General features: G+C 33.2%; 1 protein-coding gene across 2 annotated transcripts in view; it reads left to right on the top strand.

The window, feature by feature from the left end:
• LOC142341708 (uncharacterized) overlaps positions 1-22,526 on the top strand; it is a 72,339-nt gene that overhangs the window by 19,611 nt on the left and 30,202 nt on the right. For both annotated transcript variants that reach the window (XM_075392865.1, XM_075392866.1), the window contains exon 3: positions 15,570-15,709. In XM_075392865.1, coding sequence (XP_075248980.1) covers positions 15,570-15,709 — 140 coding nt within the window. The remainder of the gene's footprint in view (positions 1-15,569; positions 15,710-22,526) is intronic.

The raw sequence follows: 22,526 nt of genomic DNA, 5'->3' as shown, positions 1-22,526 counted from the left end.
GTGGGCCTAGCACAGAGCCCTGTGGGACACAATTTTTAAAAATTTGTATCCCAGAGGTTTTGAACCGGAAGAAAACACATTTTTGGCGGTTGTTGAGGTAGGACTGAATAAGATTTTTAAAATGGCCCCTAAAACCAAATCTTTCGAGTTTGTTGAGTAATACTGAGTGATCAATGGTATCAAAAGCTTTTGTTATATCAAGGAACACTGATGCGCAAGGGTTTTTGTTTTTCTTAGACAATCTCATATTTTCAGTTATTTCAGGTATGTAATGAATACATGATCTTTTTGAGCGAAAACCAAATTGTCTACGAGAAAAGAGTTTGTTTTTGGAGATGAAGTTGGCCATTCTTTTGTAAATAATGTTTTCGAAAATTTTGCTAATGGTTGGCAGCAAAATTATTGGTCTATAGTTTTCGGGGGCATCCATGTTCCCTTTTTTATGAAGTGCCAACACTTTTGCAACTTTAAAGCTCTGCGGAAAAGTGTGACTCTTTGTGCAATCATTGAAAATGTCAAATAGCGGTTCAACTATTACAGGTAAATATAACCGAAGAACCATGTTAGTGATTTGATCAAAACCACCTGACTTAGAGCTTTTCAAAGTTCTTACAATGGACAAGACTTCCAGTACATTTGTACTATGCATATAAAATGATGTGTGGAAACAGTTACCGCGTTGGCGTTGCTGTAATTTAGGAATTTCAGACAGAAAATTTTCTCCGATAGTTACAAAATAATCATTTAAATGGTCAGCGTCCAAATCCACATCTTGCTGCGTCTCTTTTTGTATCTTTAGAATTTTTAGAGTATCAAAAAGTGTTTTGCTATTTTTCTGATCTGTCAACCGCGAAAAATATTCTCGCTTCGATTTTCTAATTTTGCTTGTTATTTCATTTCTCAAAGAAACATGCTTCTCTCTATCTTTTGGTTTATCAGACGAAACCCATTTTTTTCTGGCTTGATCGCGTTTTTTAAGAAGATTCTTAATTTCTTTATTAACCCAGGGACATCTGTTTTTAGTTATAACTAGTTTTTTTCTGGCGCGTATCTGTTTAGACTTTGCATAATTGTCGATACTAAAAACTGAATTTTGCCATTGACTGATTCCGTTGATTTTTTCTTCAAGTTTTGATCTAAGAAAAACAAAAAGTTTAGCAGTTTTTGGTGAGTCAATTGATTCAGATTCCGGTATTTTATAATTCTTTTTTGGTCAACAGAGTGCACCCAAAAGGGAACTTTACTCGAAATTGGATAATGATCTGAGATAGAAATTTCATAAGTTTTGCAAACCAAATCATCATCGGTTATGATATGATCTATGCAAGAAGAAGTGAGATTTGTTTTTCGAGTTGGTTCATTATTTTGGATTCGTTATCCAAGTGATTCAATTATTTCACAATATCTCTTCATTGTTGATTGTTCCAAGATATTAATGTTAAAATCGCCAAAAATTAAGGTTTTCGAATTTTTAGTTCAAAGAAAATGTAGCATTGATTCAAAGAAATTAAAAAATTATCCAGATTTGCTGAAGGAGATCGGTTAAGAACACAGATATAGCCCTTGACTTTATTTTTTTCTTTGATTGAAAGAATTAAACTTTCCTGATCCGTTTCATAATCTATCAAGCTATATGAAATTCCTTCTTTCAAAAATAAAGCAACGCCGCCACTTTTCCAATTGTTCTTAGTTTTGATACAATTGTTTGAAATCCCTGCAAATAGTAAAAGACTAAACGTTCACTTGGACTAAGCCAAGTTTTTTGTTAGTTAATTATGTCCGGTGGTTCTTTCAAGCTATCGTTAAGAATCTGCAACTCATCGAAATTTTTTCTAAGAGATCTAATACTCAAACCTAAAAACATTTTAGTGGCTTAGGTACTAATTATCAAAGTTCTGATTTTGAAGTATGCTTAAACAATTGTCGTTGTCATTATCTGCCAGCTAATCCCAATTTTTGATTCCTACTCGGGTGTGATATTAAATTGAGATGACCTTTTGAGACACCTCACACAATATACATAACGCGCTGTTAGAGTAGCACACCCATCGTCGTCATTGGGTGATGAACGTAAACGTTTGAGAGAAGATTTTGATATATTGGGTGCCTGAGGAATAACGTTTCTCGAAGAGACATTTGAAGGAGTTGTCTGTGATACTTGTGTAGTATTGTTGTTAAACTCATTATCTTTCGTGTGCTGTGCAAATTGTTGCTTCCTTTGTCTAACAAAAAAACTGTTCCCATTATCTAACTGTTCTTTTTTTAAGGCGCAAGACCTGAGAAACCCTTTTTGGGTTTTATAAAACACCTTTACCTGACAATTCTTTGTTGTAGTAATGTAACCCTTTTTTTCAGCCATTTGCTTTAATTTTCTGTCTTTTTGTGGTAAACGCTCTTTAATAATAATCGGCCGAGAGTTTTCCGGATTGAAAAATTTATCAAGCATTGACCGTCGTGCATAAATTTTATCCTTCTCCCCAAATTAAATGAATTTTACGATAACTGCGGGGGGTATTTTGAACTTTTCCAAGATCCCAGTAAATGACAGGTTTTCATGTTTTTGAGTGGCGCAGTATAATTTAGGTATTGTCTCAAAAAATTTTGTACTTGTATATCAAGTTCATCGTAATGGTTCATCGGCAAGTTTTCAAATATCAAACAATCTTTAGAGGTGTATCTTTCTTGTTGCAATAACCTATCCTCTAATTCGCCTATTTTGGCCTGCAGTTGTTCGATTTTGTCTTATTCAATAGATAATTTGAGTAAGTTTCCCATAATATTTTCGTTCTGTAAAGATTCGACAAGTTGTTCAGTTTGCTGTAATAAAATAGCATTCATGTTTGCTTCAAGATAGTACGTTGTCTCAAGGTACAAAGTGAGCAAAGAATAAGTTCAGAAAAGCTAAGCAGAAAAAAGAGCAACTATTCTCTAGCTTGCATGGCGTGTTGTGCCAAACGTTGTTATATATGTGAGGCGACTTCACCGATATACAAATTCTACAGACCTGGAAGAAAAACGAAAAACAAGTGGATTGTACTTTCATTATTTATGAGTTTAAATCTGATGGGACGAATCACAGCTTAATATATTTTGTTGCTTTTGAAATTAAAGATTAGAAAGTTGAATCACCGGATTTTTGGACGAAAGTTGTAACCGTATCAATATTTCAAATGAACAACCCTGTGAGAAAAAGACAAAAGGTCACATCGAAAATGATTAGAGTTGAGCTTTTCGCAGAAACGAATGCTGCGTATTAGAGCAAATCTTTGCTCGTTATGTTTCTATATCAACACCATTACAGTGAGAGTAAAGTTTGGGACATTTTTGGGTTGCGACCCCACAATCTATTGATTGCAATCCTGTGCTCTCCACTGAGCCAACTGGTCCATATTGCGAGAGCCTTACTATGCTCGCTTATATTGAGCTGTCCTATCAAGCTCCATCTTATGATCACAACTTATTTACTAGAGTGTATACTCTAAAACTGCGTTTACGTAATTCGCACTCATTCAGGAAGAGCACAAAAGAGTTCAATGCTGTTGGAAATAAAGGAAATAGATATAGAAACTTTTTGCAAATCGTGGGTCAGGAAATAATTTGACGAGAAATTAATTAGGCAGCAAGGTTGCCGTGCTTGTCATAGATTTTATAGAGCACCATGGTTAAAAATGAGAAGACAAGGTTGTTTCCTCGAATATCAGATAATCGAGAAAAAAATTTCAAAGTTGAGTTGTCACTGTACCTTATGTGCTCTTTGTTGTTAAAGATTCGACAGGTTTTAAGTTTTCTTCACTTGATAACTATATACAGAGTGCCTGTGGAAATACCAAGTCCTTTATCGAAAACCTTACAGCTCTCATTGAAGAGAAAAAGTTATCTTCTTTGGCGTCTTTTCTTTGTACGTTGTAACCATGCTTCGCGTACTAAACATGCTAGGCGAATTTTTTTTGGTAGGTGGTAACCATGCTTCGGGACTGGGTTCTTTCCATGGAAAAGTTTAGTTTAAGCCAACATTTTAAAAACAATACTCACAAATGCTGCAGCTTTTAGACAACCACGTTGTCTATTTCGGTAAAATGTGTGGGTGCAACATAAATGTCTTTTTTCCCCGATGGTTTGTCCTGGAGTTTTAAATCTCTTCAATTGTCTTTGGAGATGGAAAAGGCTCCTAAATTGGCTATCGGCCAACCTCGCATTAGAAAAAAAGTGAATCAAGGTTGCGAGGGTTTTTGCAAACTGTCAAACAAGATCTAATCTGTTATAGATCAAATCTCTTAGAAAGTGTAACTTAGAGCACCTTGAAAGCAGCAATTGTTTTTGTAATTTCTAAATGGCGTAAAAAATTTGGTATATCCGTTGTAACTATGCTAAATTGTCCATCGTCAAGGTTTTTTAAGTGTCCATTGAAACTCATTGGAGATACAAATGAGTGAAGGCAACTTAGAGAAACAAAATTTGCGCGAAACAAAATCTAACGCATTAACGGCCCTGGATTTCTTTGTGAGCGAAAAGAACAGTAAACGGAAAAAGAGCTAGCGAATACAGAATTCAACTCGTGACAATGCAACACTCTTTATCTAGTTTTATGTTTACTGTCTTTTTGAAATGATTCTTCAAGTGGAATGGTTTTCATTTGGCGTTGGACTTCAGCTAGTGTCGATTGTGTTAAGATGGTTTTGTTTCGTTTACATCGCTTGCAATTTTTGTCATCGGTGAACAAATACGAAAAGAAAAATAGGTGGAAATGAGTCGTAAGCCTGGACAAGTTTTGAGGAAAAAGATGAATAACGTGTAATCATTTGGCTGCACGATGCTCAAAGATTAGCGTTAATTATTTGAGTCAATTATTTTTATGAATATTTTATTGGCAATGCATGCGGAAATTAAATTATCCAGAGTTAAAATTGTTCAGCCTTGATAAGCCTTCGTTGTTCCTACCACACTTTTAAAGGGGGGAGGCACTATATACTAAACTGGTTTTTTTGTTCAGACAATTTTGGCCGATCGATATATGAATTGTAGAGAGTTGTGCGTGGTATCATTAGAAAGCCCGTCCAGCGTAGAATATGGAATTAAAAGATTTTTTTATTTTCGTTTTTTACAGGGAGTTATCGAGATTTAAACTTTTGAGAGAGCGAATTCCGTTGTTTTTATTTACTTTTTCCGTAATTTTTAACCAAATTTTCGTTAAATTTGCTAAAAAATGTTGAAATTGTTAACGGTAGTTTCTTAAAAGATAGAGGGGGCTGCTGAACTGTTCGATCTGAGCTTTTTGGCTAAAAATTATTCTGCTAAATTTTTCAAAAATCGGACTTTTTGTTAAAAATGGGACAAAATTAAGCTTATTTGGCCCGCTTTCACTGAATTTGCTAGAAGTAGACACCTTAGAACTGCATCCATAATAATTGCAATTTTGAAGAGAGCTAGTTGCACTCCCGCTGGTTTTAAGAGTCGTTAGAAATTATAATTTTGCCAGTTTTTCGCAAATTTAATCTCGATAATTAAATGAAATGCATTATTTCTTTTTGATTTACTGGAAAGTTTTGTTTAAAATTTGGTGTATTTCGCAACCATTTGAACAATTTAGTGTCTTCGTGCCCGCGCAGCAATGTCAGGGCTGATATTGATCTCACCATCGTTTCTTACGGTTAAAAGGTTTTAGATTTTAATGGGGCGCGGCCTTTCAAAAAATATATATATTTCCGCATAGAGTTTCTTATGCGTATTACTGACAAGAATTTCAGATGAGGGCTCTTTTATTGGCAGATACTATATATTTCGTGAAATTTTGAGGATTTCTTATGTTTTGCTATCGTTTTTTTACTTTTTGGTAGTCTAATGACTTAGTTACTCTGAGGAAGAAAAACTGTACCAGACAATGCTTTCAGTTGTTATCTAATGCCTCTTATGACTTAGATTTCATTTGTTTTAAGAAAATGCCGGAGAATTTTTGAACTTTGCCACTATTTTCTTATTTCGTCAGCTTTGGGTGTAGTCTCAGTAAAAACAAGCAAAAAACCGTTTCCTGTTAGCTAAAACATTAAAGTCTGTAACGTTTTTAAATTTAACTTATGGATTCTTGGTTTTGACACTACGAGTTTTCCATTTTTTTAGCATAATTGCCAATTTTTTGTTCATTTTGTTTCGTTGTCGAATTATCGCATTATTTACAGGTTCAGTTGAAGATAAGCTTAATTGGGAAAATGAACAGGGTTGAAAAGAGGCGTATCTAAATACCTTAAGTGTGTTTATTGAAAAATTGTCTCTTTTGGTCTGTTACACTGTTCTCTCGCAAAATTTAGTGATTTTTATGCGTATATTTGTCTTTCTTTAGTTTGTTGTACGACATATACCTGATAATGGTAGATCTCAATTGCTTCCCCAAGACGTATAACGACCTATTTAAAATTCTCAGTATATAACTATTTCTTTTAGTGACTTTCAAATTAACTTCAAAAAAAGATTTTTCCTTTCTGCTTTGATTTTTGTCACCATATAACTCAACCTCACCAATAAGAAGTCTCAATTACTTCTGTTGATTTAAACCTTTTTTTCGCAGTTGGCTAGATGTTTTGACTGATTGCTTGGACCGTTTAGTTTCAGAAAAATTTCGAGATACCTCTACCGCTCATTTTTTGGGTTTTTATCATTTCTATGTAAGTATCTCTTAGGGAAAACCCCATTGATATTCAGATGAGAACCAAGTGCTGATTTATAGCTCTTGTCGATAACATATGAATGTTTTGCCTTGAACACTGGTGTAAAATTGTTTGTGAATCTTTGGCTTCTGCCTGTTTTTGTTTTTCTTATTTTTTAGTCTCGTGACTTTTTTTAGTCTCATTAGTGACAGACCCAATTGGCATTCTGACGTGTTGCTTCTTAATCGATCTCTTGTTGTTGAAATATTTTGTCCGTTATTACATTTGGATTTTTGAGCTTCGCCAATTTTTTAAATTATTTGTTTGGTTGATTTGTAGCTTAGTCCATGTAAAAACAGGTCACAGCCCGTTTCTCATGAGCTTTAATTTATTAACTGTTCTAGTTTCAACCAATTGTTTCTTGGCTTTGTTATTACTGTTACTACGGAAATTTATAGCATGTTTGAGATTTTTATGTCTCAGTACATTTTACAAGACTTTTTTAAAAAAATTATAACGGCAAATAATAATGGCAAACAAAATTATGGCAAATAATGGCAAATAAATAACATTTTTATTGTTCTGAGTAACAAGTTTTTGGTTTCAACGTTTTGAGCGGTTTCACTGACATTTCGTGCAAAGTCGTTTTGCCGGTATTTGTCCTTCTTTTTGTAGTGGTATAACGTACATTGGGTAATGACAGGTCTCAATTCTTCCTATGGAGATATAAATGAAATTTTTTCTGATTTCACTTAATATATAATGATAACAATGAATTTTGAAATCAATTGTTTTCAAAAATAGAAACGTATTTCTGAACTTCGCACCTTTTAGCTCTGTTTCTCGACTGTTACCCAGTCGCATGGAGAAGAGATCCCATAATTTTTCTATTGAAGTATATGTTGTTTCGTTTTGTTTAGGTTTTAAGATTCGAGGTTGATTTTGTTATATATTTAAAAAATATATAAACATCGAGTTTTGATCGTAATTAGTGTTTGTTATTTAATTTTTTATTATGGTTTTTTCCAGTAGTCCTAATAACAACAAGTTTTAACGGCCCTCTACTGTGGCCATTAGTGGTTTTTTGAGCGATATGTTTGTTTTGGAAATTTTTCTATCTGTTCATCATTTGTTAGCCAATTAAGTCAAGAATGTGGATGAGTGGGATCGGAACATTGTGCGTACTCACATTACCGAGCCTCATTGTTGTATTAGAAAATTGAAATTGTTTTTAAATGTCTTCGTTTGGGACATTATCTTTTTAAAAAGTTTCTCAGCCATTTTAAGAAAAAATTCTCATAATAATTTTTCGTGTTGCTTCTTATGAAGACAATCATTTCCTTCTTTATTAAACTTTTAGAGCTAAAGAATTGTAGTTTTGATACAATTTAAAATTGTCGTCAGATTGAAGCAAAAAAATAGACTACAGTGTATGCACAAAAGCAGACATTTAGTTGTATTCAACTAAAAAATCTATGCATTCGGCAGAACTGAGAGCACAGCAATTTTTTTTAAGTATCTAGGTTTTTTATTGACCTGCTGCTATCTGCGGATCCGGATGTACTAGATAACGGTAAACAATTAAATTCGACTCTAGTCTATTTTTTAAGTTGAGCTTGAAAGCTCAATAGTAGAAAAAAAACCTTTCAATAAAAGTTAAAATGTAAAGTTTGCTTCAGCTAGAGCTAGAAGAATAACAAACGAATCCTTGCAAACAAGCGAAATTAGGCATACCGAAAATCCCTCCTGTTGCTAATTTGATCTTTCTTGACCTTTCAAGTGAGGCAAGGCTATGGATCAAAAATCAACATAACTTCATCAGGAAAGAATCCAGCAAAGCTCTATTTTGCCTTTTTCTCCAGCAGACCAATATTTTGATATTTAATGATAACAATCCCCGCCTTCTAGACGCCTTCAGACCTGTGCACACGATATAAAAAATCAGAGGGCGTTTTTGTTTTTCCAACCCTCAAAAGTGAAAGCTTCCCAACTCTGATTAGTCTTTAGTGGATATGTTTTCCTCTCACTTTAATGTTTTCAATCCCTAAAATTGAAACATATTTTTACTTGCAGTTACCATATAAGGAAAGGCGTTATCTAATTTTCCAACAATCTAAATGTCGTTCTCTTCCTACTTTTTGTGGTATACGTTTTGCTCTATACTTCCAATTAAACATTTCCCAGTAAAAAATCACTCTATTAGTTCCTGATTGCTGTCTGAGAAGACAAAATGCGTTACGCTATTCTAAATTGACAAAAATTTAAAGGTCAAAATCGACTTATTTCATCTCCTCCGCATAACTCAGTCAGTTTAGCTGATGGTTTAAATGGTATGTGGGTATAAACACAATTATAACCCCCGTGTAGACAGCCGCTATTTTGGGACGCATTCAAATATTTGTGAAGCGTTTATTTGGACCTGAAATATTTTGAACTGATTTTCATGGCAGCTTGATTAGTTTAATCCAATATTAATTCCCAAGCCTATTTTCTGTATTACTGCCTTTTTTTCAGAGAAAGAGAGTTACTTTTGCTCAATAGTGCTAATTATTTAAATAGTATTTCAGCTGAACTTAATTCAGCAGCTCTACACAAAAATTACATCATAATTAGTGTTCCACGAAATGTGCTGTTGTTTGGCACTTTTCATACGTTTTGATCAACTGTTAAATTAAAATGGAGACAACAAAGATTAATGGAACATTTCACCGAAGGGATTCAAAGATTATCGCGCAGACGTTTCTCTGGTTTCTAGGTTAATGAATTCATTTTTATTTTTAACCCTCTTCTCCAACCCCCAACCCCCTTCAGTCTAGTTTCTTATAGCAATATAATAATATAATATTAATGAAAAAAGGGAAATTCTGCTATTTAATCGATGGGCTTCGAGATTGATCTCATGACTCTAACTATTCGTTTCTCATTGAAAAAAGTACCAACATTTTTCATTGCATATTCATAGCATTCGTAGCACATTCCAAGCAAATCATCAGTTTATCATGGAAATCTATCTGGACATGGCGATTGGTTATTTAAAGATGAATTACGTTACCGTATATTATCGTAGTGTAATAGTCAATCATTGTATTCTGTTTTTTTTTTCAACTAAAAGTTCAGAAAATTTGAGTTCTTTTTGTATTAACTTTTCAAATTTGAAGGGAAGTTCTATATCAGAAATATCAATGACTCCGATTCAACCAAGAGTCTGAATGTACTTTTTTCAGGGAAAGCAGTGAATACTATTCGTACCCAAAATGTAGGGTTATAGACTTTCGTAGGTGGAATAAAAGCGTTTTTGATTAAGAAAATAGAATTAATTCCTCAAGAAGGAGATAATGTCAAAACGTTTTCAAATGTACTCTAACAAATAACTCTGTGATGCAGGAAATACTTTCGTACCCCAAAATAAGGGTTATGGACTTTCGTGAAATGAATAAAAGTGTTTTTGATTAAGCAAATAGAATTAATTCCTCAAGGAGAGAAGGTCAAATGGTTTTTAATTGTACTCTAACAAATACCTCTATGATAAAGGGAATACTATTCGTGCCCAAAAAAAGCGTTGTGGACTTTCGTGAACGGTATAAAAGCGTTTTTGATTAAGCAAATAGAATTAATTCCACATGGAGACAATGTCAGCGTTTTCAGCGTTAACAAATAACTCTGTGATGCAGGAAATACTTTCGTACCCCAAAATAAGGGTTATGGACTTTCGTGAAATGAATAAAATTGTTTTTGATTAAGCAAATAGAATTAATTCCTCAAGGAGAGAAGGTCAAAAGGTTTTTAATTGTACTCTAACAAATACCTCTATGATGCAGGGAATACTATTCGTGCCCAAAAAAAAGGGTTGTGGACTTTCGTGAAAGGTATAAAAGCGTTTTTGATTAAGCAAATAGAATTAATTCCACATGGAGACAATGTCAGCGTTTTCAAATATGCTCTAAAAAATAAATTTATGCTGCAGGGAATACTATTCGAACCCAAATTTAAGGTTATGGATTTTGGTAAATTGAATAATAAGAGTTTTTGGTTGAGCAAATAGAATTAAATCCTCAAGGAGAAAATGTCAGCACGTTTTAAATGTACTCTAACGAATAAATCTATGCTGCAGGGAATACTATTCGTACCCAAATTTCAGATTATGGACTTTGGTAAATTGAATAATAGCGTTTTTGGTTAAGCATATAGAAATAATTCCTCAAGAAGGAGAAAATATCAGAACGTTTTTAAATGTACTCTAAAAATTAACCCTATGATGCAGGGAATGCTATTCGTACCCAAAATTTAGGGTTATGGACTTTCGTAAGTGGAATAGAAAGGTTTTTGATTAAGCAAACAGAATTAATTCCTCAAGAAGGAGATAATGTCAAAACGTTTTCAAATGTACTCTAACAAATAACTCTGTGATGCAGGAAATACTTTCGTACCCAAAAATTAGGGTTATGGACTTTCGTGAAAGGAATAAAAGCGTTTTTGATTAGGCAAATAGAATTAATTCCTCGGGGAGAGAAGGTCGAAATGTTTTTAATTGTACTCTAACAAATAACTCTATGATGCAGGGAATACTATTCGTACCCAAAATTTAGGGTTATGGACTTTCATGAATGGGATAAAAGCGTTTTTGATTAAGCATATAGGTTTATATCCTCAAGGAGAAAAGGTCAAAATGTTTTCAAATGTACTCTAACAAATAACTCTATGATGCAGGGAATAGTATTCGTATCCAAAAATTAGGGTTATGGACTTTCGTGAAAGGAATAAAAGCGTTTTTGATTAAGCAAATAGAATTAATTCCTCAGGGAGAGAAGGTCGAAATGTTTTTAATTGTACTCTAACAAATAACTCTATTATGCAGGGAATACTATTCGTACCCAAAATTTAGGCTTATGGACTTTCATGAATGGAATAAATGCGTTTTTGATTAAGCATATAGGTTTATATCCTCAAGGAGAGAAGGTCAAAATGTTTTTAAATGTACTCTAACAAATAACTCTATGATGCAGGGAATACTATTCGTGCCCAAAAATTAGGGTTATGGACTTTCGTTAAAGGAAAAAAAGCGTTTTTGATTCAGCAAATAGAATTAATTCCTCAAGGAGAGAAGGTCAAAATGTTTTTGTAATCTAACAAATACCTCCTCTATGATGCAAGGAAAACTATTCGTACCCAAAATTTAGGGTTATGGACTTTCGTAAGTGAAATAAAAGTGTTTTTAATTAAGCAAATAGAATTAATTCCTCAAGGAAGGAAGGTCAAATTGTTTTCAAATGTACTCTAACAAATAACTCTGTGATGCAGGAAATACTTTCGTACCCAAAAATTAGGGTTATGGACTTTCGTGAAAGGAATAAAAGCGTTTTTGATTAAGCAAATAGTATTAATTCCTCAGGGAGAGAAGGTCGAAATGTTTTTAATTGTACTCTAACAAATAACTCTATGATGCAGGGAATACTATTCGTACCCAAAATTTAGTGTTATGGACTTTCATGAATGGAATAAAAGCGTTTTTGATTAAGCATATAGGTTTATATCCTCAAGGAGAGAAGGTCAAAATGTTTTTAAATGTACTCTAACAAATAATTCTATGATGCAGGGAATACTATTCGTACCCAAAAATTAGGCTTATGGACTTTGGTGAAAGGAATAAAAGCGTTTTTGATTAAGCAAATAGAATTAATTCCTCAGGGAGAGAAGGTCGAAATGTTTTTAATTGTACTCTAACAAATAACTCTATGATGCAGGGAATACTATTCGTACCCAAAATTTAGGGTTATGGACTTTCATGAATGGAATAAAAGCGTTTTTGATTAAGCATATAGGTTTATATCCTCAAGGAGAGAAGGTCAAAATGTTTTTAAATGTACTCTAACAAATAACTCTATGATGCAAGGAATACTATTCGTGCCCAAAAATTAGGGTTATGGACTTTCGTTAAAGGAAAAAAAGCGTTTTTGATTCAGCAAATAGAATTAATTCCTCAAGGAGAGAAGGTCAAAATGTTTTTGTAATCTAACAAATACCTCCTCTATGATGCAAGGAAAACTATTCGTACCCAAAATTTAGAGTTATGGACTTTCATGAATGGAATAAAAGCGTTTTTGATTAAGCATATAGGTTTATATCCTCAAGGAGAAAAGGTCAAAATGTTTTCAAATGTACTCTAACAAATAACTCTATAATGCAGGGAATAGTATTCGTATCCAAAAATTAGGGTTATGGACTTTCGTGAAAGGAATAAAAGCGTTTTTGATTAAGCAAATAGAATTAATTCCTCAGGGAGAGAAGGTCGAAATGTTTTTAATTGTACTCTAACAAATAACTCTATTATGCAGGGAATACTATTCGTACCCAAAATTTAGGCTTATGGACTTTCATGAATGGAATAAATGCGTTTTTGATTAAGCATATAGGTTTATATCCTCAAGGAGAGAAGGTCAAAATGTTTTTAAATGTACTCTAACAAATAACTCTATGATGCAGGGAATACTATTCGTGCCCAAAAATTAGGGTTATGGACTTTCGTTAAAGGAAAAAAAGCGTTTTTGATTCAGCAAATAGAATTAATTCCTCAAGGAGAGAAGGTCAAAATGTTTTTGTAATCTAACAAATACCTCCTCTATGATGCAAGGAAAACTATTCGTACCCAAAATTTAGGGTTATGGACTTTCGTAAGTGAAATAAAAGTGTTTTTAATTAAGCAAATAGAATTAATTCCTCAAGGAAGGAAGGTCAAATTGTTTTCAAATGTACTCTAACAAATAACTCTGTGATGCAGGAAATACTTTCGTACCCAAAAATTAGGGTTATGGACTTTCGTGAAAGGAATAAAAGCGTTTTTGATTAAGCAAATAGAATTAATTCCTCAGGGAGAGAAGGTCGAAATGTTTTTAATTGTACTCTAACAAATAACTCTATGATGCAGGGAATACTATTCGTACCCAAAATTTAGTGTTATGGACTTTCATGAATGGAATAAAAGCGTTTTTGATTAAGCATATAGGTTTATATCCTCAAGGAGAGAAGGTCAAAATGTTTTTAAATGTACTCTAACAAATAACTCTATGATGCAGGGAATACTATTCGTACCCAAAAATTAGGGTTATGGACTTTCGTGAAAGGAATAAAAGCGTTTTTGATTAAGCAAATAGAATTAATTCCTCAGGGAGAGAAGGTCGAAATGTTTTTAATTGTACTCTAACAAATAACTCTATGATGCAGGGAATACTATTCGTACCCAAAATTTAGGGTTATGGACTTTCATGAATGGAATAAAAGCGTTTTTGATTAAGCATATAGGTTTATATCCTCAAGGAGAGAAGGTCAAAATGTTTTTAAATGTACTCTAACAAATAACTCTATGATGCAAGGAATACTATTCGTTCCCAAAAATTAGGGTTATGGACTTTCGTTAAAGGAAAAAAAGCGTTTTTGATTCAGCAAATAGAATTAATTCCTCAAGGAGAGAAGGTCAAAATGTTTTTGTAATCTAACAAATACCTCCTCTATGATGCAAGGAAAACTATTCGTACCCAAAATTTAGAGTTATGGACTTTCGTAAGTGAAATAAGTGTTTTTAATTAAGCAAATAGAATTAATTCCTCAAAGAAGGAAGGTCAAATTGTTTTCAAATGTACACTAACAATTAACTCTATGAGGCAGCAAATACTATTCCTACCCAAAATTTAGGGTAATGGATTTTCGTAAGTGGATTAAAAGCGTTTTTGATGAAGCAAATGGAATTAATTCCTCAAGAAGGAGACAATGTCAGTGTTTTTAAATATACCCTAAAAAATAAATCTATGCTGCAGGGAATACTATTCGTACCCAAATTTAAGTTTATGGCCTTTGGTGAGTTGAATAATAGCGTTTTTGGTTAAGCAAATAAAATAAAATCCGCAAGGAGAAAATGTCAGAACGTTTTTAAATGTACTCTAAAAAGATAACTCTATGATGCAGGGAGTACTATTCGTACCCAAAATTTAGGGTTTTGGAACTTCGTAAGTGGAATAAAAGCGTTTTTGATTAAGCAAATAGAATTAATTCCTCAAGAAGCAGATAATGTTAAAGTGGTTTCATATGTACTCTAAGAAATAACTCTATGATGCAGGGAATACTATTCGTATCCAAAATTTAGGGTTATGGACTTTCGTAAGTGGAATAAAAGCGGTTTTGATTAAGCAAATAGAATTAATTCCTCAAGAAGGAGAGAATTTTAAAGTGGTTTCAAATGTACTCTAACAGATAACTCTATGATGCAGGGAATACTATTCGTACCCAAAATTTAAGGTTATGGACTTTCGTAAGTGGAATAAAAGCGTTTTTTATTAAACAAATAGAAATAATTCCTCAAGAAGGAGAGAATGTTAATATGGTTTTAAAGGTACTCTAACAAATAACTCTATGATGCAGGGAATACTATTCGTACCCAATTTTTAAGGTTATGGACTTTCGTAAGTGGAATAAAAGCGTTTTTGATCAAGCAAATAGAATTATTTCCTCAAGAAGGAGAGAATAACAAAACTTTCGTTTACAGTAGAATTTAAAGATTCACAGGAGAGGTCTGATTAATAGATCGCGATGCGGATGCTATTTAATTTTGGGGATGACCAAATGTTACCGAAATAGTTTATTTGACTATAAAGTCTTTATATCAAAAATAAATTTTGACTTATGGAAAATTATCGAGTTATACTACCAAAAAAGCATTCGAGCATTATCACCAAACGAGCGAAACACACACAACAACAACATCAAAAATTGCCGTCTAAAAACCATTTGTTGCTATGATCGTGAACAATGCTAATACGTAGCTTTACTGTTGTAATTATCTTTAGCAAAAAATGAATTGAATCTATACGAGAGAGTTTTTTCCGTCAGCTTTAATTTAATTGACACAATTAAGTCATGTTGGACGATGGGTGTGTGTTGTAGGTACTTCACAGGCTGGTGGCAGTGTGAGAGTCGAGTGTGCATCTAGTGTGAGTAGAAGAGGCTCTGCAGCCATAGATGCCAAAGACAGGAGTGTCAGTGTTGAGAGACTTCTCGATGTCAAACAATTCAAACAGGCCAGGGTCAGTACCACACAACAGAGACAAACTAATATTATTCCAAATCATTCCCCCGAATATTTCTGAGAGAATTTTATACCGCAAATGCAAACTAACCATTAAGATGTACTAAGCAATAACCACAAATAATTTAAGTTTTCCATCTTTTCGTATCGTGCGCAGAGTAGAAGTGAATAATTGCTATAGAAGTGAATAATAATTTTGTGAGTGGCCGCAAAATATGATAGCATCAAGTAAAGGATTACGTGCAATAGAGTCGACGTTAGAAAGCGCCGAAATGTGACTTAGTTTAAAAAGAGCCGAAAGCAAAAACATGCCTTTAATTACCGTAAATGACCCGGATGACCCGTCTTAGATACCATATCAAAGATCGTCTATGGTTCCAACCAAGTCAAGGCAAAACTTCTTGTATGATCTTGCTATGGTTTCTAAGAAGCCATATATGATTTTGGGTATGTTTTTTAAAATTTTACATATAAAAGGTAGTTTCAGCAGAGCAGCACGTTTTTGATGATTTTCTCACAGATCGAATTTTTTTATCTTGGATATGGTATCTAAGACACCATATATGATCTGGGAAATAGTTTATGGGTCGTAGATTTCTAGGGTCTTGGATATGGAATTTAATTCCCCATAAAAAAGTTTTTCATTTATTCAAAAGAAAATCAAATTTTGTCACATTGTGCTTAATAGGCGATCAAAAATACGTCATTTCAGACCTTGTTATGTTTTTTGTATGGTCTTTGATATGCTAGCTAAGATACCATACGTACCATAAATGAGTTTGATATAGTATTTGGGATGGATTTATGGTGGTCAGCCTGTGTAATTGATTACAAAACACTTAGTTGGGTTAATTGGTCTCATGTTCGGTTAGTTTCACATCAAGTCGCATAGTCACATAACCCGCTTTGGCAGATTACGTACAACTATGCCGACGTAATACTATGCCGACGTATAAGAGTGCCGAAACAGAAAAAAGATTTCAAGAGTGCCGAAAAGAAATTTTATTTCAAGAGTGCCGAAAATTTTTATTTTCAATAAATATCCATAAGTTCACACAGAGTTCCCCAATAATTTTCAAGAGTTCTATTCCCACAGGCGTAAGAATTTTTTAAAGCTCGAATTTGTGACTGTTTTCGTTTGTATTTAGCTCTTTGACGAGGTGGCTCCTCTTCTCTCAGGTATGATTTGAGCGATAATTTAGCTATTTTGTCTTCTGTTTTCAATTTTCTGACAGCTACCCAAAAATTAGGATGATTTCGACCAATTTTTCGATTCCACCTGTCGTTCCATCCCTCACAAGCATTGGTAGTAGCCAAAGATTCTGCTCTGTTAAACAAATTCCACATTTTTATAGGAAAATGTCCATCAAGCCAGGTTTTTTCGAAATAATCTAAAAAAATTGATAAACCAGGGTATATTCCGATCAACAAAAGGGTCCTTCTGTCATATTTGATTTGTTGGTAATTTGTCCGAACCAAACCAATTGGAATGTAAGGTAAAGAAAATAATCTACGAAAAAATTTTGATAATCTTGGGTTGCTTTTGTAACCTCCCGCCAAATGAGACTTTTGAATTTTTCTGAATAATGCCTGACTATAATGAAAATGACAACCACATAAGTTTGAATCCGGAAAATCCTCAGACACAGCTTTTATGAAACCTTTCTCATAATCACACAAAAAAATTTTGGGCCGAAAAACTTTACCAAGACTGATCGCTTTTTCCGCAATTACTTGCAAAACATAACGGTAACTCGTTGTGTCCTTTTTTTTCAAGAAAGCAAAAACTAAAGGAATTTTTCGTCTGTTGAACTCGCCAAATATAGTATAAATTTGCTTGAACGGTACAGGTGCAGTTCGAAAAGTACCATCACTGAGAATTGTTTCACATTCTGTCAAGTTTTCGATAAAAAACCTGGTAGAAAAAATAACAATACCGAACAAGTCACTTTTCGCCAAAAGAAATTGTTTTCCGGTTGTTGATTTGCCCCATGAACCGGTAAAGTTAATATCCGAAACTCGATAGGGTATTGACATTAGTTGACTTTTGCGGTGGTAATATAACGTTTGGCGTATATGGTCAAATCGTGGAATAGTATTTTCGTCGTTTTCGGGAACATCTTCTATAATATTTTCATAAATTTCCGAAATATTTTTTGTGGGGTCTTTCTTAACCGATTGAATAATTCTTTGCTTAAGTGCATCTCGTTTTGCTTCATTTTCCTTAGGAGGATGATTATGGTTTGAAGGTAAATTAACCAGGCTAGTTAATTGTAAATTAGTTGTAACCGTGGAGAAACAATTATTTTCAACGCATTTCCAGTAAATTTTTGATTGCACTGATTTATTCTTTCTAAATCGATATCCTTCAATTTCTAAATTTTTGCAGCCCGCCCTGCGCGATTCAACAAGCTTTAGCATTCTTTATTACAGTGTTGCTACTTAATTGGCTGAGAAAGTGGTTAAGTTCTTGTGGTCAATTAATTTAATTGGCTGAGACGCTTTACTATTTTACCCGTCATTTTATTTGAATAAATTTTCGGCACTCTTGTAATCGGCATAGTATTACGTCGGCATAGTTGAACGTCACCGCTTTGGCATGGCAATGGCCCGCGATAGTTTCCAGATAATTATTTATTAATTTGATTTCGGTTTCTTTTATTAGAAATTACTACTAAATAATAAAATCCAAAATCTCACCACTTCATTGCAATTGGTTCAGAATTTTTGAGCTCATTTCAGTTGAAGTGATCTGACTGGTTTAAAAATTTGTCGGTACAAAAATTGAATAAATTTTTGGCACTCTTTTAATCGGCACTCTTATACGTCGGCATTGTTGTACGTCGCCGAAAGTATTAAATTTTCATTTCTCAAATACTCGGTTATGATTGGTTGAGAATTTGATAGTTTCATTTCAGAAGGCAGTTTAATTAGCTGCAAAATTTATCTTAGTTTATCGAGTAATAATTAATAATTTCGAATCTTTTCTGTTTTTGCCATCTTGTACCGGTGCCGGCAACTTATTATGCCTAAAATTAAAGATCTCTAAGGACAGTAACAAAAAGTACACATTGGGGGGTACAAAAAATTTGGTTATGTTGAACTGGAGGGGGGGGGGCATAAACAGAAAAGATCCATAACTTCAATAAATTTTCGGCTCTTTCAATCGGCTCTTTTAACTTCGTCTCTCTTACAAGTCACCCAAGTAAAGAAATTAATTAGCAAGAAGGGAACAATAGCTATATTACAATTAAAGGACTATTAGTTTAAGTTTGAACAATGATAGTAATTCCCCAAGGATTTTGAACACAACTCGAGTGATGCTCTGCGTGGCACAGAAAATTCCAACACAGTGATTCTACTCTGCGAATATTGTTGGTTATATCCAGGCTGAAAAATGCCAGAAAAAGAGTGTTTTGTGACCGATAAAACATGACAAACGTGACAAAGATGTATTATGGTTGTGAGAATTGTTATCAAAAAGAAAAAAAAGAATATACTCTGTCGATAACCTTAAGTAGGCGTAAAAGTCGCCTAATTGATTTTAACTAATATAACATTCATGTGTAGATCATTTCGAAAATCGTACAGACGAAATAGTGATTTTGATTTAAACGTTGAAAATGAAAAGCTACGTTCATTCAGGTAAAAATTTCACGGCAAAAGACATTTTTTCAGAGCAGCCAAAAACCAAAAAGTAACCAAAAACTGTAATTTTAACGTTAGACTAAAAGATCTAGGGAATAAGGATATTGATCTCAAACAAATATCCCGCACTAATCCAATCTGTTGCCCATTGGAAAGTGCTAGCAACCACAAAGCATTATTTGAGCCAAAAACTACCAAACTATGCAAACAATACGAAAGCTGCATTTAATTGTTCCGACCCTCTTCATTTGGGGAAGATTTTTAGTTCACCTTATTCAAATTTGCCCAATTAACACACCTAAAACTGCTAAAGCAAACTTCGTTAATTCAACAGGACGCATGTGCTACATAAGCTTTCTTTTAAGTGTTCTTGAATTAAAAGTTTGCCGGTTTTTTGCTAATTTATTGACAAAATTTTTTTTGATAAATTGACTTCTTAAAGTCAAAATAATCATATCTATAATGTTCGGAGCAATTACTTGTTCTAATTGACGAACGCCAATAACAAGGCTAGATTTGGTAAAATCACTGTTTTTTGAGAGCAAAAAATTTCTCATTGTAATCAGTCGGAATTTCGTTCTTAAATTCTTCCGCATTCTTTTAGCTTTTTTGTACATTGATTACAGAAAATAACAATTTAAACCAAAGCAGACTGATAAGGGGTTCAATTGGCTTCCTATGGAGTTTCAGGGAAACTTATCTAATATTTATTCGAAAACTTATGGGCGTTTCGGCATTTAAAAATACTCATTTTTGAAATGAATAATGAATTAATGAGCTTTGGGACTTTTTTTAGGTCAACAATAGATGGTCAATAGAAACAAGCGGCATCCCAATTCTAATGCTTTTAAATTTAAGTTTCCCCCGGTTTTATGTTTTAAGTAGTGATAATTGTTCTTCTTGGATACTACCAATCTTCAGAAAAGTTTTTTGGCTTTGCATACATTTTCGGGTATGTGGTTTTTTTTGTCTTGTCACATTTTTGAGAAGTTAGATATCAGTTTATTGGCGTTTAGAAATAAACTTAATCAAACGCATAGTTTTTCAGTTATAATATGGTGGTTTTTAACTGATTCGACACCGTCTTCTAGCAGATCTAAATTTTGTTTCTCCTCATTTGTTGTTCTTTTTAAAGCTCTAAGAAAAACTCTGGATAGTTGCAGATCGTAGCGGTTTCTATTTGATGAACAAAAAATTCTATATTTTTGATAGCTAAATTTTTTGATTTTGAAATCAAGATATTTGAAAAAGACTTATTTTCTACATTTGAACTTTATTTTTTGGTCTACTCGCTGACTCGTCTCATTAAAGATAGGTCGTTTTTAAAAGTGCTGGAGTTCACAAATGGCACAATTGAGCATATCACTTGTTCCAAGTGCAATGCTCATTGCTTAAATGGCTACTATCCTAGTATTTCGGAAAATATTCAAATTTTTCATTTTGTTGTTTTTTGTGTTCGTATGATAAATTCTAGATGACTGAAGGTCTGAACAGCTTTCTGTGGTATGGATGAAGAAAGAAACCTGTTTTTAGTTTTCAGTTTATAGCCAAAATTTTTGGGATTTGCTGTCCTTCTCGGTGCACTTGTTACTTAGTGTCACTTATTAGATTTCCAATATCAAAGGTTTATGGTGTTGCGGAAAGGCACAACATCTAACGTTTTCAGCGAGTGGCTTATTGTTCTAAAGTCTTCAATTCCGGTTTTTCGCAAATTTTTATTTTCAATATTTTTCTCTTTATTGTTGTCTTTGTAGAGGCTTGACATTGTGAATTATGACAGACTTCAATGGCTTTTTAGAAGATAGTTCGTTAAAAAGTTAAGTTAACTACCAAACTTTAGTGTCTTTGAAAGTTCTGTACTGGCAAAATAAAATGTATCTTTGGAATTTTTGTTTTTCTTCTGAATTTGTCTGTTTTTGTAGACGTACGACATATTTCTGATAATGCCCTGTCTTTAATGTCTTTTAGGTGTTCTTGAATTAAAAAATTGCCGGTTTTTTGCTAATTTATTGACAAAATTTTTATTGATATATTGACTTCTTAAAGTAAAAAAAATCATATCTTTAATGTTCGGAGCAATTACTTGTTCTAATTGACGAACGCCAATAACAAGGCTAGATTTGGTGAAATCACTGCTTTTGAGAGCCAAAAATTTCTCATTGAAATCAGTCGGAATTTCATTCTTAAATTCTTCCGCATTCTTTTAGCTTTTTTGTACATTGATTACAGAAAATAACAATTTAAATCAAAGGAGACTCATAACGGGTTCAATTGGCTTCTTATGGAGTTTCAGGGAAACTTATCTAATTTTTATTCAAAAACTTATGGGCGTTTCGGCATTTAAAAATATTCATTTTTGAAATGAATAATGAATTAATGAGCTTTGCGACTTTGTTTAGGTCAACAATAGATGGTTAATAGAAACAAGTGGCATCTCAATTCTAATGCTTTTAAAATTAATTTTCCCCGCGGTTTTATGTATTAAGTAGTGATAATTATTCTTCTTGCATGCTAACAATCTTCACAAAATTTTTTTGGCATTGTATACATTTTCGGGTATGTGGTTTTTCTTGTCTTGTCACATTTTTGAGAATTTAGATATCAGTTTATTGGCGTTTAGAAGTAATCTTAATCAAACGCATAGTTTTTCAGTTATAATATGTTGGTTTTTAACTTATTCGACACCGTCTTCTAGCAGATCTAAATTTTGTTTCTCCTCATTTGTTGTTCTTTTTAAAGCTCTAAGAAAAACTCTGGATAGTTGCAGATTGTAGTGGTTTCCATTTGATGAACAAAAAATGCTATATTTTTGATAGCTAAATTTTTTGATTTTGAAATCAAGATATTTGAAAAATAGACTTATTTTCTACATTTGAACTTTATTTTTTTGGTCTACTCGGTGACTCGTCTCATTAAAGATAGGTCGCTTTTAAAAGTGCTGGAGTTCACAAAAGGCACCATTGAGCATATAACTTGTTCCAAGTGCAATGCTCATTGCTTAAATGGCTACTATCCTAGTTTTTCGGAAAATGTTTAAATTTTTCATTTGTTTGTCGTTTTTTTGTTGGTATGATAAATTCTAGATGACTGCAGGTCTGAACAGCTTTCTGTGGTATGGATGAAGAAAGAAACCTGTTTTTAGTTTTCAGTTTATAGCCAAAATTTTT

Source organism: Convolutriloba macropyga, chromosome 6 (genome assembly GCF_964194025.1).
Source record: "Convolutriloba macropyga chromosome 6, txConMacr16.3, whole genome shotgun sequence".
NCBI classification, from domain to species: Eukaryota; Metazoa; Xenacoelomorpha; order Acoela; family Convolutidae; genus Convolutriloba; species Convolutriloba macropyga.
Note: the sequence above shows the minus strand (reverse complement) of the source record. Positions and strands in the feature narration are given on the sequence as shown.